The 19262-nt window shown below is 42.2% G+C and overlaps 2 protein-coding genes across 3 annotated transcripts in view; both read left to right on the top strand.

Moving 5' to 3' along the window:
• The first annotated feature begins 1287 nt into the window (after positions 1–1287).
• Positions 1288–4813, top strand: LOC130680973 (spidroin-2-like). The gene is made up of 2 exons (XM_057492869.1): positions 1288–3816; positions 4180–4813. Exons 1-2 carry the CDS (start codon positions 3710–3712, stop codon positions 4811–4813), a joined length of 741 nt encoding a protein of 246 aa, XP_057348852.1. The 5' UTR covers positions 1288–3709.
• The window catches only part of TENT4B (terminal nucleotidyltransferase 4B), a 96120-nt gene continuing 81505 nt past the window's right edge, over positions 4648–19262 (top strand). For both annotated transcript variants that reach the window (XM_036881018.2, XM_036881019.2), the window contains exon 1: positions 4648–5411. In XM_036881018.2, the coding sequence (XP_036736913.2) occupies positions 4813–5411 (599 nt within the window). In that variant the 5' untranslated portion in view covers positions 4648–4812. The remainder of the gene's footprint in view (positions 5412–19262) is intronic.

Consider the following 19262-nt stretch of genomic DNA (forward strand, 5'->3'; position numbering starts at 1 on the left):
GCAAATTATTCCCTTCTCTGCCTTTTGTTCTATTCATGCTCTCAACCAATAGGATAAGGCCCACCCACATTGGGGAGGGCAATCTACTTCACTGAGTCCACTGATTCAGATGCTAACTCATCCACAGCATCCTCACAGACACACCCAGAAATAATGTTTTATCAGGGCACCCTATAGCAGCCAGTCAAGTTGATACATTAAATTAAACAAACCAAATAAAACTTTTTTGAGAAGGTCTGCACTGCATTTCAAGTTATGTAGGTTCTAGCAAGAGAATATTCTGGAGTGAGCCTTTTACCTTTAGTAAGAACATTTATCTTTAGAAATGGAATTTCTCTGCTTTAGCTATTCAATGAGCGTTGACAAAAGCAGTTGTGGTAAGTACCTTCTTAGGCAAGATCACCTTATCTGGGTTCTTCTTCATCCACAGACTGCCCTGCAGTGATGAGTTACAAGAATTGTACAATGCAGAGTTATTTGGGTGTTGGATCTTGGCTGAGTTTCTGGGCTTTCTCTTTAGAGCGTGACTGCCCAAGAACCATCACTGGCTTTGCATGCTCATGGCCAAGGGTGCTGTTTCCCTTACAACAGGAAAGGTGGTTGAAGGAGCTGCCTTAATCAACTTGTGAAAACTTGAATGTGAAAAATGTCTGGACTTTTACTGATTGGTCAAAATTATGAGAAAATGCACCCACATTCTGGCAGAGTTTTTTTTTCTTTTTTCATTTTTATTAGGCTAGGCAAATCCCTTCTCAATAGGGATTTTGGCAGCCACCATGGTCAAATTCTATAGAAACACCATGTAAAACAGAGATTATCCAGAGAAGGCATATCTATACAAATAGAAGGTAGATTAGCAGTTGCCTGAGGCTGGGGCTGGGAAAAGGATTGACTGCAAATGAGCCCTAGAGATCTTTTTGGGGGCAGAAATATTCCAAAATTAGATTTTGGTGACGGTTGCATAACTCTGTAAATTTACTAAAAATCATTAAATTGTACACTTAAAGTAATTTTATAGTATATATACTATAAAGTTCTTAAACACCTACATGCATGCACACACACACACACACACACACACACCCCAAAGATCCTAAAATGGCACATAACTTGAGCAAGTTTGTTCCTAAAACAGGAATGGAAGAAATTTGGACTGACCAGAACAAGATGCAGGCTGCCACATTGCATATCATTTTGAAGCCTCATTGAAAGAGATTCTCCTACTTGGAATCCTGTTCGCATTCATGAAGGAGAAAAAAGTGGTACAATAATGTATATTTTGTGCAAGAATGGAGAAATTTGTAAATGGGGCCTAAGCCCAAGATTATTGATACCCGGAGCAAATGCTTCATAACCTCAACACTGAAGATATTAATAACTATAACTATCTGACTATTATTCATGGTTCTTGTTAACTCTGGAGTGGAGTAACACAATTATATACTAAGATTTAATTACAATGCTAATTATTAATAATTCCATGTAGTAGTGTGTATGTGCAATTCTCCTGTTTTACTCAAGTTAATAAATCAATGAAACAGGCATATTAAACTTGCCTGATTCTTGGGTAACTTGCTTTCTTCTCATTTCTCAATTTTTACTCTGTAGAATCTTGGTGTTTCAGTAAATCTTTCAAGTTGAAACTATCAACTCAACATTTTACCTCCTAAGAACAATAATACTGAGAATGAATAGGACATTAGATTATGGTAGAAAATGTCTGGGTTTGTGACAGCTGTATTTTTGGCTCATCAACTTAATGCAGATGGTTTTGATGACTGTTACAAATGTCTGTTCTTTTGTTCTAAGCAGAAAAATGAAAAGGTTGAGTAATCAAAATTTATTATTGAAATTAGTGTAGTCTATCTCTTTGGATGCAGTGGTAGACTATTTTGAGACAAAACATGGCAGATTTACTGGGGAAAGTGAAAAGAATTTTGTGTACACAAAATTTCCTACTGTTTTACTTTATGCTGGATGACTTGGGGGGAAACTTCCAGAAGAGGTATTTTGTGAATCTATGCCATGGTACACAATCAACACTCAATTACACTGCCTTATTATCTTGCACCCAAAGTATATTTCTGCCTCAGGGCCTTTAGACTTGCTATTTTCTCTGCCTGGTGGATCATTCCCTAGATGGGCATGGCCCACTGCCTCACTTAAGTCCCTATTCAACTGTCACTTCCTCAGAGCAGTCTTCCCTGATTAGCCCATTTAAAAATAGCACAATATCACTATCCCCTCAGCCTCCTTTCTTTTTCTTCATGGTGCTTAACCACAGTCTGACCTTACATGCTTGCCTTACCCACCAGAATGCAAGGTCCATGAAGGTAGGGATCTCATCAGTCTTGTTCATTGCTGCATCCCCTGATTCTAGTACATAATTGTTCAAGACATATTGAAGTTAATTGAATGAACTGCAGTTTGACTTTAATATTTACCTCTTTTTGCCTCGCTAACCAGACAATAAGTTCATGGAAGGCAGCCAAAGGCCCTGGTTGCTTATTTATCTTCTCTACAGCAATTAGCTCAGTTCTGCATGGGTTATAGCATTCAACCAAGATTTACTGAATGAATGCCCTAAAACAAGGATGCTAACCAGTCAGCCTTCCCTGCAGGTGAACAAGAACAATAATGTCTTGCCTTTCAGCCCACATTTTACAAAGTACTTTTATGTATATTAACTAATTTGATCATTTTTGCCAATAGTTTTAGTAGCTCTTAAGGTCTGCTTGGAGAAATGAATACTCAAATATAACAAATGTTAATTTCTGGGGTGTACTATTACAATTTTCCATACTTTTTTCTGGTCCTAGATATGGCATTTAATGTGTTCTTGGTCATCTGAAAAATATTTTAAAAGGCTGAATAACATTTAAAATAAATAAGTAAAAATAAAAGACTGTTTTGATCATACTTGTGCACAGAGAGATTTTTGGAAGAGAGTTTAACAAAGTCATCACAGTGATTACTTATAGATGGTGGGAACTTCAGATAGTATTTACCTTTTATGGCTTTCCATTTGCTTGAATTTAAAAGACAAATCAGAAGTCACCAAAAGAAACGTGTATTTATACAATGCCTTATTTTCGTTTGTCATTGTGAATTGTGTAAAAACGATCACTACTTATTTTCCTGGCTATGTAATTCACAGCATACAACCAATTTCATTCCAAGAATGCTTTTAATCCTGATTTGTGGTAAACCAATAACAAATAGAATGAACCAAAATTCTTTGGTTTTTTTTGGGTTTCTGTATTTTCCATATTTATGGCAAGAGCTAGAAAAATGTTTCATTGTTTGGTAATTTTTCATCTTCGCCAAAGAAAAAAGTAAGTTCCAGGATATTGCACTCCCAAAATAGAAGGCCAAAATGCGGCGTCAGGGACTCGTTCTGGACCTTGGACCAGCCTTACAGAGCACACGTGAAATGTGCTCATTTATTCTTTTTTCCTCTTACGATTTAAAATTCTTAAAAATTCCCTTTAGGTTTTTTTTCAACCACAGGGTTTGGGAAGATATGCAAATAACTACCTTGCGGAAAATCTCTACTGATGCCAACAATATGGATTTCATTTTAGGCTTTAAAGGGATGGGATTTTCTTAAAGTTCATTCCGAACTAAGCAGGGCTTTTCATGGTTGCTGGTGCGCCTTAGGGCAAGCGAGCTTCCTTTACAGGCTTGAACAGCAGCAGCTTGTGTCTCCATGTCCGTGCATCTGTGCGTGTCTGGTAACGTGGGTTTTGGGTGTGTGACGGCGGTTTTGAGCCCATGGCTTACACACTCAACGAGGATGCGGGTCCAGCCGTGCAGGTGGGTGCGGGATTCTCCAGTCTCGAGGTGGGTTAGGGGATCCTCCGCCAAGGTCTGCAGCTCCCAGCCCTGGCCAGGGCGCGGTAGGGCGGGCTCAGTGGGGAGCGGGGCGACCGGGGACTGGAGGTACCAGTGCAGCTCGAGCGCAGACAGGGCTCAGAGCACATGCTCGGGTCCGGGACAGCGCATTTTCTTCCCTTGTTGGTGTGCTTAGAGCGGAAACCGCCGGAGGCGTCCGCAGGGCCGGCAGAGCGAGGGGGTCCCGGAGGCCACTGGGTGGGGGAAGGAATAACGTGTGGGGCGGTGCCTCCCCTAATCAATTCCCTGCGGAGCTGGCGGCGACCTCCTTCTGGCCTCACCTAGTCTCAGGGACAGGGAAACCGAGACCCGGGACGGCGCGCGTGTCAAGGGCACCCAGGAACCCAGGTACGTGCTACCCCCTCCCGAGCCGGCACCCGGACGGTTGGGCCAGGCGGTTGCGGCCCCATACGGGCCGCGCCGCGGCCTCTGTGACGCACGGCGCGGCCTCCGGGTCTACGGGCGGCTCAGCGCGGCGGTGGCGGGGCGAGCGTGGGAGGGCGAGGAGGGGTGGAGCGAGCGGGGCGGAGCCGGTGGAGGCCCCGCCCCGGGGCCGGAGGAGCGAGGACGCTACGGAGCAGGCGCGTCCTGCCGCCGCCGCTGCCGCCGCCGCCACTGCTCACCCTTCTTCGGAGCCGCCGCCGCTGCCGCCGCCGTCGCCGCCATTTGCACGGGGACTTCGGTGACAGAGGCTCGGCAGAGGGGCGGTGGGAGGGGGGAGGGCTCGCGGAGCCCCCGAGGGCGGGAGCGACGCCGCCGGCGCCGGCCGGGCTCCCTGCGCGACCGCGCCGCCCGCGGCGGGTCCGGAGCAGCAGAGGCAGCAGCTGCCGAGGCCGGGCGTGCGCCTGAGGCGCGGCGGCGGCGGCGGCGGCCCTGCGGGCGGCCGGGAGGGGCGGGGGCAGCGGCCGCCGCCGTTTGATGGATCCGAGGATCGCCTGGTTCCAGCCAGAGCAGCTCGGACCGTCCAACAGTCTGTGGATGCAGATCTGGGAGACGACCCAGGGGCTGAGGAACCTCTACTTCAACCACCACTGTCACAGCAGCGGCGGCGCGAGCGCCGGCGGCGGTAGCAGCCCGGCCACCGGCGGGAGCGGAAGCAGCCCCGGCAGCCCCGGCGGCGCGGCCCCGGCCCCGGCCGGCATGTACCGCTCCGGGGAGCGCCTGCTGGGCGGCCTCTCACAGCCCGCGGAACAGCGGGACTTCCTGCCCCTGGAGACAAACAACAACAACAACCACCAGCAGCCCGCGGCCTGGGCGCGTCGCGCTGCCGCGTCGCCGTCGCCGTCGCCCGCCGCGTCCCCGGGCCCCGCTGTGTCCGCCGCGGAGTCCGCCGACCCGGCCTCAGGCGGCAGCAACAAGCGGAAGCGCGACAACAAGGCCAGCACCTACGGACTCAACTACAGCTTGCTGCAGTCCCGCGGAGGGCGCGCCGCGGGGACCGGCCGTGCCGATGGCGGCGGGGGCGTGTACAGCGGGACCCCGTGGAAGCGGAGGAACTACAACCAGGGAGTCGTGGGGTGAGTGCGGCCTGGCGGCCGGGCCCGGCGCACGCCCACACGGGGGAGCGGGGAGCCCAGGCGCGGCCGCCGCGCTCGGCCCGCCGCCGCCGCTCGTCATGGGGATGAGGACTCTCCCTCCATCCCTCCGCCGTCCGCGCCTTTCCCCTCGCCTTCAGCCGTGCCCGTCCTTGCGGGACATCCCCTCAGCCATCCACACCTCCCTCACCCCCCTTAGTCATCCACACTCTCCGTTTCAGCCATCCACGCCTTCCCCGACCCTCTTACCCGTTCACTCTCCTCCCATCCCCCTGACGCGCCCTTCCAGACCTCATCTTGCTCCCCGTCATCATACCCCAAGATGAGGTCGTAGCACAGGCAAATCATTCATTCCCTCAGAACGTTCCTGCTGGTGCCTCTTGATGGTACAGGACCTGGAGGTGCTTTCCTTGCCAAGAATAGAAATATCCAGAAAGCTCCTCCCCCTCCCCCAATCCCAAACAGGAATCATGTCAGCCCTGTAAGGCTTTGCCTGCTCTTGACCCTTTGGCCATTTTTTAATTTTTAATTTTGTAAAATTTCCTGTGTTAGCGGTGCCTTGTTCTGTGGGGAGTGAAGAACTGAGTGACAGCTAAGTTTAGGCTGGTGGAGACGGTGAGCTCGAGGCCGATAGAACTTTCTAGGAGTTCATGATCCTTGGCCCCAGCTTCTCACTGTAAAGTTGTTCTGGCAGAGATAGCCAATGCTGTCCATAGTAGGGGATAACTTTATACTAATGAGTGAATGTTGCACCACTAATGATTTACTGTTTAAAGTTCAACTATTACAAAATGGAATCTTACCTGATCCCTGGTGAATTATGTACAGAAGCAGGGATTGGAAGAGCCCCTGTGCTGAAATAAAATAGTCTTTTATGTTGTAAAATAAAGATTTGGTCTGTGTGTGTGTGTGTGTGTGTGTGTGTGTGTGTGTGTGTGTGTTTAGCTTGAGTATGGAGAATAAGCTTTCATATTGTTTTTCATTTTTCAGGTCCTGTATTACACTGGGGACTACAGTAGGCAAATGAAATTACCATTAGTTATCCCTTGTGAAACCTTTTCTTAGGTTCACCCATTCAGCTCTGCCCTGCTTTGGCAAGCAGAGACCATTGTGTACCTTTTTGAAGGTCTGGGTAAAATGAGTTGGTGGGTTCCATCTGCTTCTAGTGGGCTGGTGTCTGCTATATAGTACTGGTGTATGCTACTATTACAATTCCCACCTTTTACGGAAAATGCAGTCAAATGTTTTAGGACTGGTGCGGCGTATTTGTCAAACCTGTTTTCACTTTCCAGAGGGGAACCTTTTAGGGTTGAGTCCTCTGTTGCTAAGCTTCACAGGCGCTCTCCATGGTCATCAGATTTTAATAAAAGGCTCATAGTTCCATCCTGTTAGCATTTCCAAGACAAAGCATAAACCTGTGATTTAGTGACAAGCAAATTGATACTGAGGGGTTCTGATCGTTTCATTTGACAGGAATAGGCTCCAGTTAAGTAATCACTGTCAACTAAAACCTTGAAGTTCCCTAATTTCGTTTTGCTGAAGCTTCTGTATATGTATCTAGCAAAGATGCATTGTAAATCCAAAATGCTGTCTGCCTCTCTTTATGATAGATTAGAAATTGTCATCTCTTCTACTTGCTATTTGATGTCAAGGATACTGTAAAGGGTTCACATTTGAACTTACATAGAAGCAAGATATTCTTGTTCCTGATTCAAAAATTACATTGCCCTCAAAGGGATTTAGGAGAGGAATTTTCATTTCCCAGAGGGACTACTGTTTAAAAACTGATTGTAAATCTGTTTTAAAACTGCTTATCACATCATCAGACTTTCCATTCTTTTACCTTCTCTGTTAGAGGATATCAGCAATTAAAAATTTTAAAATTTTATTCAGCAGTTTCTAAGAGTGTTTTTGTAAGAGTGTCTGGGTGTTTAAATATTCTTGCTTTGATATATGGATCCTTATTTCCTGACTCTTACAGGATTTTTGCTATTTTTAACGTAGGTATTTAAAAAATTGAGTTCAGAGAGCACTTCAATGTTACGCTATTCTGAGATTAAATACAATAGAACTGTGACCATCATTCTGGGTTCTTGGGATCTGACTGACATATAGCTAATAGGTTAACAAATTGTGGTGATCCCTGGCCTCTGAACTAACAGTCCAGTAGGGAGAGGAGAAAAAAATACAAGGATAGTGAATGAGAACTGTGGGATAGCTGTATACATACACCCTTTCACATCTTTGCTCTCTCTGTGTTCTTTGTTTCAGCCAAACTACTTGACTTAGTCCTGGAACACTCCAGTATCAGTTCAAAATACTGACTTCTTCAGTGTGTAGGTTCTTGATTTGTTTGGTTCCTCCATTGAACTCTTGAAGTGCTTGGTTCATGCTCTTGGTATAGCTTGCTTATGTTTAATTTTTCTTTTATGTGTATGTTTCCTCTTAACCATTAGGTTACTATTTAAGATGGAAATGTCTTAAATGTAAAGTAAGATATTTGGATTTTATCTTGAAGTTTTCATATTCCTCTTTCAAAATTAAACTCGCTTAGACTTACCATCTCAGCTTTCTTCTCCATGTACCCAGAGACTTAGGGAGTTTGTTTACTTTTCTTTTTTTTTCCTTTTTAAAGTTAACTTTCACTATTCTATTTCTTGGACTGCATTCCCCTCCAAGCCTGGCTATGGTGTAGGAAGCAGTCCACTTGCTCCTTCTGGTTGTCCATGAAAACAAGCCATAGGCCCTTTTCAGAGATTTAATTGCTGATCATGGAGAAAGAAGATATGACAGAAAGTAGCAAACACAGAAAACTTACGGAGATTCGGAGTCCTTGGTCCTGAGCCCCAGTGTCCAGAAACTTGTGGAAGGTGCTTGGAGCTTGTCCAATCTCATGAGGATAGGTTTGTGTTGGCTGCACTGCCAGATGTGTAGATATTTTTTCAAGGCTTAGATGACTTGTTCAAAATAATGTTTTGAGGTATGAATTTGACTGTGGGGCATCACGAAGACCTTGTTGGGAAACTTGGGTTTAAGGAATAATTTCTTGGACTGGGATGATGGGAATGGGAAAGAAGAATGAATGTAAGAGGTACTGCAAGGTAAGGATGGTGAGAATTCTGACTCCCTTCATGGATTTAATAATCATGCTTTAGCCTTGAAATTGAGTGACTTGGTGGTAGTATTGAAAATAAGGGTTAAGACTATTGGTTTGGAGTAAAAGATGTAATATTTAGGTGATACTGCCTGGCAGGGAGTTGAAATTTTGGGGTTGACATGTTGTTGCTCTACTGCAGTGGGGCATTTTCCTCTTTTACTTAAGTTACACACTATACCACAGTAAGTCCAAGATAGAGATGCCGTTCTTCAGTGCTGGCATTATGACCTCTTTCTGCTTATTTCTACACAGTATGATCAGTGGGATTGGGGTTAGTGCTGGGCTCCAAAGTGACCCAGCAGATTAACATTGTTTGAGTATGAAAGAATTTAGAGTCCTTATTCCAAGTATAATATCTGTGCATTTGCAAATGTAGCCCGCAGTAATTCTTTAGTGAACTAGACCTTCAGATTATTGACTGTTACTGCATTTGGGTACTGAAATGTGCTTTCAAGAAGATACTAGATTTTCTACAGTGTAGATTCTATGCTGGTGTCATTCATATTTGAAAATTTCCCAAAATCTAGTATACTGTGTTCAACTAAGTTTCTTTCCTGCTGCAACTCATCTTCTCACCTAAAGTCTGTGACCAGTGAACACTGTCATTGTCAGAATCATTGGCATTTCAGTGTGTGGAATCTTTTTAAACCCCTGTTAAGTTTAGCTGATGAATGGGAAAAGAAAACAGTGAATGGATGGAGTCTTTGAAGTCTACCTTGGGTTCACACAGAAGGTTTAGTTTGTTGCAGGAAAGGAAAGATGGGAAAGGGATATTAGAAAAGTCTAAAGCAAGTAGAGGGAGTATGCTTCAGAACATTGTGGTCCTGGTGTAAATAAATGGCCTTACAATTACAATTTCTTCCATGAAACTTGTACCAATAAATCCTAATGTTAGGAATCCAAAAGAGTCCATGGAAGAAAAATTCAGGGGCTCTCTTGGCTGATAACAGACTGGTCAGATGGTGTGGTTAGGTATTCTTTTACTGGCTGAAGCTAAGAAGAATTTAAGCTACTTTTTTTATGGAATATAGAAAAGCAAGCTGTTGTATGATTTCACTCAGCTTTCTATTCTCTCTTCTGTTGAATCTGTTAGAGTAACAGTGGGAAACTATTTTAAAATCACACCCACGGCACCAGAGACTGTATTAATCACTTACATACACATAGGTATAGAGTAGTGTGAAGGGGCGATAGGCCAGAGAGGATGCTTATTTGAAAAATAAGGGTCCAGTTCCCAACAGTCTGAGACTGCTATCTTTGCTCTTTCCTACAGAGCTGATTGAACAGTTAAGAGCCTGCTTGAGAAATTCAGAGGACCACAGTAGAGTGTTCATTCTATCCTTCAGAATATTTGCCAATGAGTTAGCTGCTACAGAACACCATAAAGACTTCAGATTCATTTTACCATTTTTGAGGTGATGTGTGATTATATTTTTCTAAGGGAATATCTATTGAAATTAAGGATGGCCTTGAACAAGACTTTTCATTAATATGGTCCCAAACAGCAGGTGATACTTTTATTTCTATCCTCTGAGTTACTTGATGATACATAGACTTTTGTATGTAGTAAGGGCTTTGAGCCATATGGAAATTTGACTTAAAGATTTTGTGGAAAAAATGGAACGTGGAGCCATTTATGTCATGCTCTGGCTCCTTGTTTTAATAAGTTGAGGAATTTCAAGTCTGAAAAAAATTTTGCCATGTGCATAAGAGATTTCATATAGTATCTGGTAACTAAACTCAGTAATTTTGGCTCAAGTCACACTTGCTGCTGAAATAGTTTGAATAGTGCAGAAATCTGTATTTTGAAATTGATTTTTAAGAAGTGCTCAGTAAAATCAAAGTGCTCATGAGAGCCTTTTTATGATGTTGCAAATACTATGTTAAACCTTTTTTACCTGTTATATTAACTTTTTCGGGCATGGCCATATATAGTTTTTTTTCCCCTTACTTTTTATTTTGAAATACAGACCCACAGAAAGTTGAAAAAACAGTAGAGAGATCCAGTGATCCCTTCACCTAGTTTCATGCAGTGGTAACATCTTACGTAACTATAGTTTAATATCAAAACTAGGAAATTGACATTGTTACAATCCATAGCCTTATTCAGATTTCAGCAGTTTTACATGTACCCATTTATGTAGTGTGTGTAGTTCTCCACAATTTTATGACGTCAAGATTTGTTTGACCACCATCAAGATACAGAACTATACTATCACCTCAAAGCTTCCTTGTGCCACCGCTTTCTTTTCTTTTATTTTTATTTTTATTTTTATTTTGGTATCATTAATCTACAATTACATGAAGAACATTATGTTTACTAGGCTCCCCCCTTCACCAAGTCCCCCTCACATACCCCTTCACAGTCACTGTCCAGCTGCATAGTAAGATGCTGTAAAATCACTACTTGTCTTCTCTGTGTTGCACAGCCCTCCCCGTGCCCCCCACACACTATACATGCTAATCGTAATGCCCTCTTTCTTTTTCTGCACCCTTATCCCTCCCTTCCCACCCATCCTCCCCAGTCCCTTTCCCTTTGGTAACTGTTAGTCCATTCTTGGGTTCTTTGATTCTGCTGCTGTTTTGTTCCTTCAGTTTTCCTTTGTTCTTATACTCCACATATGAGCGAAATCATTTGGTACTTGTCTTTATCTGCCTGGCTTATTTCACTGAGCATAATACCCTCTAGTTCCATCCATGTTATTGCGAATGCTAGGATCTGTTTTTTTCTTATGGCTGAGTAATATTCCATTGTGTATATGTACCACATCTTCTTTATCCATTCATCTACTGATGGACATTTAGGTTGCTTCCATATCTTGGCTATTGTAAATAGTGCAGCGATAAACAAAGGGGTGCATCTGTCTTTTTCAAACTGGAGTGCTGCATTCTTAGGGTAAATTCCTAGAAGTGGAATTCCTGGGTCAAATGGTATTTCTATTTTGAGCATTCTGAGGAACCTCCATACTGCTTTCCACAATGATTGAACTAATTTACATTCCCACCAGCAGTGTAGGAGGGTTCCCCTTTCTCCACAACCTCGCCAACATTTGTTGTTGTTTGTCTTTTCGATGATGGCGATCTTTACTGGTGTGAGGTGATATCTCATTGTGGTTTTAATTTGCATTTCTCTGATGATTAGCAATGTGGAGCATCTTTTCATGTGCCTGTTGGCCATCTGTATTTCTTCTTTGGAGAACTGTCTATTCAGCTCCTCTGCCCATTTTTTAATTGGATTATTTGCTTTTGTTTGTTGAGGTGTGTGAGCTCTTTATATATTTTGGATGTCAATTCTTTATCGGGTATGTCATTTATGAATATATTCTCCCATACTGTAGGGTACCTTTTTGTTCTATTGATGGTGTCCTTTGCTGTACAGAAGCTTTTCAGCTTGATACAGTCCCACTTGTTCATTTTTGCCTTTGTTTCTCCCGGGGAGATATGTTCATGAAGAAGCCACTTATGTTTATGTCCATGAGATTTTTGCCTATGTTTTTTTCTAAGAGTTTTATGGTTTCATGACTTACATTCAGATCTTTGATCCATTTCGAATTTACTTTTGTGGATGGGGTTAGAGAGTGATCCAGTTTCATTCTCTTACATGTAGCTGTCCAGTTTTGCCAGCACCATCTGTTGAAGAGACTGTCATTTCCCCATTGTATGTCCATGGCTCCTTTATCATATATTAATTGGCCATATATGTTTGGGTTTATGTCTGGAGACTCTATTCTGTTTCACTGGTCTGTGGCTCTGTTCTTGTGCCAGTACCAAATTGTCTTGATTACTGTGGCTTTGTAGTAGAGCTTGAAGTTGGGGAGTGAGATCCCCCCCACTTTATTCTTCCTTCTCAGTATTGCTTTGGCTATTCGGGGTCTTTGGCGGTTCCGTATGAATTTTTGAACTATTTGTTCCAGTTCATTGAAGAATGCTGTTGGTAATTTGATAGGGATTGCATTGAATCTGTATATTGCTTTGGGCAGGATGGCCATTTTGACGATATTAATTCTTGCTAGCCAAGAGCATGGAATGAGTTTCCATTTGTTAGTATCCTCTTTAATTTCTCTTAAGAGTGTCTTGTAGTTTTCAGTGTGTAGGTCTTTCACTTCCTTGGTTACATTTATTCCTAGGTATTTTGTTCTTTTTGATGCTATTGCGAATGGAATTGTTTTCCTGATTTCTCTTTCTATTGGTTCATTGTTAGTGTATAGGAAAGATTTCTGTGTGTTAATTTTGTATCCTGCAACTTTCCTGATTTCCAGTATTAGTTCTAGTAGTTTTGCAGTGGAGTCTTTAGGGTTTTTTATGTACAATATCATGTCATCTGCAAATAGTGACAGTTTGACTTCTTCTTTACCAGTCTGGATTCCTTGTATTTCTTTGTTTTGTCTGATTGCCTTGGCTAGGACCTCCAGTACTATGTGGAATAACACTGGAGAGAGTGGGCATCCCTGTCTTGTTCCTGATCTCAGAGGAAAAGCTTTCAGCCTCTCACTGTTCAGTATGATGTTGACTGTGGGTTTATCACATATGGCCTTTATTATGTTGAGGTACTTGTCCTTTATGCCCATTTTGCTGAGAGTTTTTATCATGAATGGATGTTGAATTTTGTTGAATGCTTTTTCAGCAGCTATGGAGATAATCATGTGGTTTTTGTCCTTCTTTTTGTTGATGTGGTGGATGATGTTGATGGAGTTTTGAATGTTGTACCATCCTTGCATCCCTGGGATGAATCCCATTTGGTCATGATGTATGATCTTCTTGATGTATTTTTGAATTCAGTTTGCTAATATTTTGTTAAGTATTTTTGCATCTACATTCATCAGGGATATTGGTCTGTAGTTTTCTTTTTTGGTGGGGTCTTTGCCTGGTTTTGGTATTAGGGTGATGTTAGCTTCATAGAATGAGTTCGGGAGTATTCCCTCCTCTTCTATTTTTTGGAAAACTTTAAGGAGAATGGGAATTATGTCTTCTCTGTATGTCAGATAAAATTCCGAGGTAAATCCATCTGGCCCGGGGGTTTTGTTCTTTGGTAGTTTTCTGATTACTGATTCAGTTTCGTTGCTGGTAATTGGTCTGTTTAGATTTTCTGTTTCTTTCTGGGTCAGTCTTGGAAGGTTGTATTTTTCTAGGAAGTTGTCCATTTCTCCTAGGTTTCCCAACTTGTTAGCATATAGGTTTTCATAGTATTCTCTAATAATTCTTTGTATTTCTGTGGGGTCCGTCGTGATTTTTCCTTTCTTGTTTCTGATTCTGTTGATGTGTGTTGACTCTCTTTTTCTCTTAATAAGTCTGGCTAGAGGCTTATCTATTTTGTTTATTTTCTTGAAGAACCAGCTCTTGGTTTCATTGATTTTTTTCTATTGTTTTATTCTTCTCAATTTTATTTATTTCTTCTCTGATCTTTATTATGTCCCTCCATGTGCTGACCTTAGGCCTCATTTGTTCTTCTTTTTCCAATTTCGATAATTGTGACATTAGACTATTCATTTGGGATTGTTCTTCCTTCTTTAAATATGCCTGGATTGTTATATACTTTCCTCTTCAGATTGCTTTTGCTGCATCCCACAGAAGTTGGGGCTTTGTGTTGTTGTCATTTGTTTCCATATATTGCTGGATCTCCATTTTAATTTGGTCGTTGAACCATTGATTATTTAGGAGCATGTTGTTAAGCCTCCATGTGTTTGTGAGCCTTTTTGCTTTCTTTGTACAGTTTATTTCTAGTTTTAAACCTTTGTGGTCTGAAAAGTTGGTTCGTAGGATTTCAATCTTTTGGAATTTACTGAGGCTCTTTTTATGGCCTATTATGTGGTCTATTCTGGAGAATGTTCCATGTGCACTTGAGAAGAATGTGTATCCTGTTGCTTTTGGGTGTAGAGTTCTATAGATGTCTATTAGGTCCATCTGTTCTAGTGTGTTCAGTGCCTGTGTGTCCTTACTTATTTTCTGTCTGGTGAATCTGTCCTTTGGAGTGAGTGGTGTGTTGAAGTCTCCCAAAATGAATGCATTGCGTTCTATTTCCTTCTTTAATTCTGTTAGTATTTGTTTCACATATATTGGTGCTCCTGTATTGGGTGAATATATGTTTATAATGGTTATATCCTCTTGTTGGACTGAGCCCTTTATCATTATGTAATGTCCTTCTTTATCTCTTGTCACTTTCTTTATTTTGAAGTCTATTTTGTCTGATACTAGTATTGCAACACCTGCTTTTTTCTCTCTGTTGTTTGCATGAAATATCTTTTTCCATCCCTTGACTTTTAATCTGTTCATGTCTTTGGGTTTGAGGTGAGTCTCTTGTAAGCAGCATATAGATGGGTCTTGCTTTTTTATCCATTCTATTACTCTCTGTCTTTTGATTGGTGCATTCAGTCCATTTACACTTAGGGTGATTATTGAAAGATATGTACTTATTGCCATTGCAGGCTTTAGATTCGTGGTTACCAAAGGTTCAAGGTTAGCTTGTTTACTACCTTACTGTCTAACTTAACTCACTTATTGAGCTATTATAAACACAGTCTGATGATTATTTCTCTCCCTTCTTATTCCTCCTCCTCAACTTTTGCTTGTCTGGGAATTGTTTAATCCCTCCTTCATATTTAAATGGTAATCGTGCTGGATACAGTATCCTTGGTTCAAGGCCCTTCTGTTTCATTGCATTAAATATATCATGCCATTCTCTTCTGGCCTGTAAGGTTTCTGTCGAGAAGTCTGATGATAGCCTGATGGGTTTTCCTTTGTAGATGACCTTTTTTCTCTCTCTGGCTGCCTTTAATACTCTGTCCTTGTCCTTGATCTTTGCCATTTTAATTATTATGTGTCTTAGTGTTGTCCTCTTTGGGTCCCGTCTCTCGGGAGTTCTGTGTGCCTCTGTAGTCTGAGCAACTATTCCCCCCCCTGTTTGGGGAAGTTCTCAGCAATTATTTCTTCAAAGACACTTTCTATCCCCTTTTCTCTCTCTTCTTCTTCTGGTACCCCTATAATGTGGATATTGTTCCTTTTGGATTAGTCACACAGTTCTCTTAATATTGTTTCATTCTTGGAGATCCTTTTATCTCTCTCTGCATCAGCTTCTATGCGTTCCTGTTCTCTGGTTTCTATTCCATGAATGACCTCTTGCATCTTATCCATTCTGCTTATAAATCCTTCCAGAGTTTGTTTCACCTCTGTGATCTCCCTCCAGACTTCTGTAATCTGCCTCCAGACTTCATCCCTTAACTCTTGCATATTTCTCTGCAGCTCTGTCAGCATGTTTATTTTGAATTCTTTTTCAGGGAGACTGGTTAGGTCTGTCTCTGCAGCTCCTCTCTCAAGTGTTATCTGAACTATCTTGGACTGGACTAAATTTTTTTGCCTTTTCATGGTGATGCGGTGGCTATAGACAGGTTGCAGGTGTGTCAGCTGTGAGAAGAAAGTCCTTTCCTGCTTGCTGGATGTCTTGCCCTTCTCCGCTGCCTGTGTCAGTTACCCGCACTCCTGGAGCAGCCACCGGGTTTGCCCCCTGAGCTGCTGTGGGCGGGGTCTCCGTCAGAGCAGTGCGGAGCCCTGCAGGGAGTGGCAGGCACTCCAGGTGCGCTCCTCTGTGATAGCGGCGCCCCTGCCGGGCAGCTGTGTACCAGCAGCAGTCTTTGGGTCTGGCCTGGGCAGCTGTGCGTTGGGCTGGGATTCCGGTTGGCTGCTGGGAGCACGCCTGCTCCCTCTGGCTCCGCTGCAGGTACGTGTGGGGCTCTCCCGCGCGGGCTTCTACCGGGCTCCTCTGGCTCCACTGCCGCCGGTGCGCGCGAGCCGTACCCAGGCTGTTCTGTTGCTGCTGCTGCGGGCTCGCATAAGCCTCTCCTAGTGTCCTCTGGTGCCATTGGTGCACGCGATCTGCTCCTAGTCCCTTCCCGCACAGCTGCCCCCAGCATGCTCTACCACTCCCCGCTACTGGGCTGGTGTGTCGGGGTCCGCGCCAGTTGGAGGAACGACTGACAGGCTGCTTAGTGTCGTGAGGGGCTTCAGAGCTGCACTGCCTCCCCAGTGTCGAGGGCGCCTAAGGTTCCCCGGGATTCCCAGCTGCTGGGTAAGTATGCCAGGACGACTTTGTCCAGCTATGGGGTCCCTGTCTCTTTAAGACTTGCAGAAAGCACTCGCTTTTATTTTGTCTCGGGGGCACCGGTTGTGGGGACCTGCCCACAGGTTTTGCTTTTCTGTTTCTCTAATATCCAGCACCCTGTGCACCCTGTATCTGCGCTCCAGGTGCAGATTTCTAGAGCTGGTTGTTTAGCAGTCCTGGGCTTTCACTCCCTCGCCGTTCCGACTCCTTTCTTCCCGCCGGGTTCTGGGGTGGGGGAGCGTTCGGGTCCCGCCTGGCCATGGCTTGTATTTTACCCCCTTTGTGTGATGTTGAGTTCTCACAGATGTAGATGTATCCTGGCTGTTGTACTGCATCCACTGGTGTCTCTTTTAGGAATAGTTGTATTTATTGTATTTTCATAAATATATATGTTTTGGGGAGGAGATTTCCTCTGACCTACTACTCATGCCGCCATCTTCCTGTGATCCCTGCCACCCCTTTATTTTCACACACACATGCCCTCATCTCTAACCCCAAGCAACCAGTAATTTGTTCTCCATCTCTGAGTCTGTCATTTTGAGAATGTTATACAAATGGAATCACACAGTATTTTACTTTGGCCTTTTTCCTCTCACCGTAATTCCTTTGAGATCTCTCCAAATTGTTTCATGTATTAATAGTTCATTCCTTTTTAATGCTGAGTAGTATTCCATAGTGTGGATTGAGCACAGTTTGTTTAATGAGGGACGTTCCAGAAGGGTTTTCAGTCTTTGACTGTTACAAATGTTTCTTACTATAAATGTTCACGTACACATTTTTATCTGAACATAGGTTTCATTTTGGGGGCATAAATGCCCAAAAATGCTGAGTCATAAGGTAAGTACATATTTACTTTTAAAAGAAACTGTTCAACTCTCTTCTTGAGTGGTTGTACCATATTACATTCCTACCAGTAGTGTATGAGAGAGCCAGTTTCTCTGCGTCCTCTGCCAGCATTTGCTGTTATCACTGTTTTTTACTTTAGTTGTTCTAATATGGGTAATGATAGTTTACTGTGCTTTTATCATCTTAACCTTCTCATAAATAACCACATCTAATTTTGACTTAAGTTTTATTTTAAAAACTTCTTGGCATTATTGAGAATATTTTCAATTAAAAATATCTTAAGTAAAATTGTGACTTAAAAGGGTCATAATTTTCAGGTTTTACCTTTGGTTTTGTTCTTATCTCTGTCTTTGAAGTATTTTGCAGTGTTTCCTTTACATGTTGCTTTTTCTTGAAAACTAGTGAGAAACTAATATGAAGAAGAACTTTATTTTCACTTTCTAAAAACATATAAAAGGGTAAATGCAGAGTTGATTTCAAAATGTAGAGTCCTTATCTAAACCTGGTAATAATATCAGGTATCATTTACTGAATGCTGGATTACTTTGTGCCAAGCATTGTTCTGAGCACTTTACTTACATTAATTTATTTAATCTTCTCAACAAGTTGGCTCCAACAAGCCATGTCTTCTATGGAAAGAAAAACTCAAAATAATTAATTTGTAATTAGTTATTTAATCTCTAACCCACCTATTAGACTGACAATTCCATGAAGGTGAAGACAGTACTAATCTGTACTGTGTCCCCAGCACTTAGACTACACCTGGTACATAGTAAATATGCAATAAAAATGTGTTGAACGAAGAACAACAACAACAAAAATGTAGAGTCCTGTCTTTTCTATATTTTGAGTAAATTTTACTTTCTGTTGGCATGGCATATTTTGGGGAATAAACTCTGTGGTTAGTGGTCCTTTTTTTTCTGTCATTGGAGATGGTGAATGAAGTTTTTTTACAGTAGTTTTATATCTGAACAATGCTTTCAGACAGTTGAATAAATACTTTATCTTCAAATCTGTCCTCAGTAAACTGCTTCATAGTATCATATTCTGGATGGAAAATGGAGCTGATCTTTCATTTTTCCCTACCAGCCTCTTGTAGTCATTGTTTTGATTTTGTCAAAGTAACATGACTTTTAGCACCATCAAGAGTTGTAAATTTCTGCCAAAGTAAAAATTAAGAATTTATTAGGGATTGTGGTTGTGGAGTTTTAAAAGTTGACTTCTGGCAATTTGGTTTTAATAAAGTGTTAGGTCTTTGGTGAGGTTTTGAAATTTTGATGTCTTAATTCCTTGAAGTTACTCACCCTTTATTTTCTTTACATGAGGTGTTAATGGCTCTGTCCCTTAGAATAGTTGTTTTTAAAGTCAGTGTATATATAAAATAAATGTTATATTACTAATAGATGCTAATTATCAAATAATTAGAAAATACATCTAAACCAAAGGGAGAAAAAATAGCCCCCTATACTGTTAATACCAGAATATAACTGTTAACGTTTTGATGTAATTTTTAGACTTTTTAATATATGTATACATATATTTCCTTTTTTCTTTTTATGGACTCCTACTCTGGTATACTTAACAAATTTTTTCCAATTAAAAAAATGTATTGAAGTCTAGTTGATATACAATATTGACTGAATAATATTCTGTTATATATATATGTGCCATATCTTCTTTATCCATTCATCTGTTGATGGACACTTTGGTTGCTTCCATATAAAAAAATTTTTTTTTC

Source organism: Manis pentadactyla, chromosome 15, assembly GCF_030020395.1.
Source record: "Manis pentadactyla isolate mManPen7 chromosome 15, mManPen7.hap1, whole genome shotgun sequence".
NCBI classification, from domain to species: domain Eukaryota; kingdom Metazoa; phylum Chordata; class Mammalia; order Pholidota; family Manidae; genus Manis; species Manis pentadactyla.

What these genes read in the sequence shown, in the direction of transcription:
- LOC130680973 (XM_057492869.1), top strand. Translation starts at nt 3,710, where the DNA reads ATGTCCGTGCATCTGTGCGTGTCTGGTAACGTGGGTTTTGGGTGTGTG. An exon ending in ATGCGGGTCCAGCCGTGCAG is followed by an intron (nt 3,817 to 4,179) that starts GTGGGTGCGGGA and finishes GGCCTCACCTAG; the next exon opens with TCTCAGGGACAGGGAAACCG.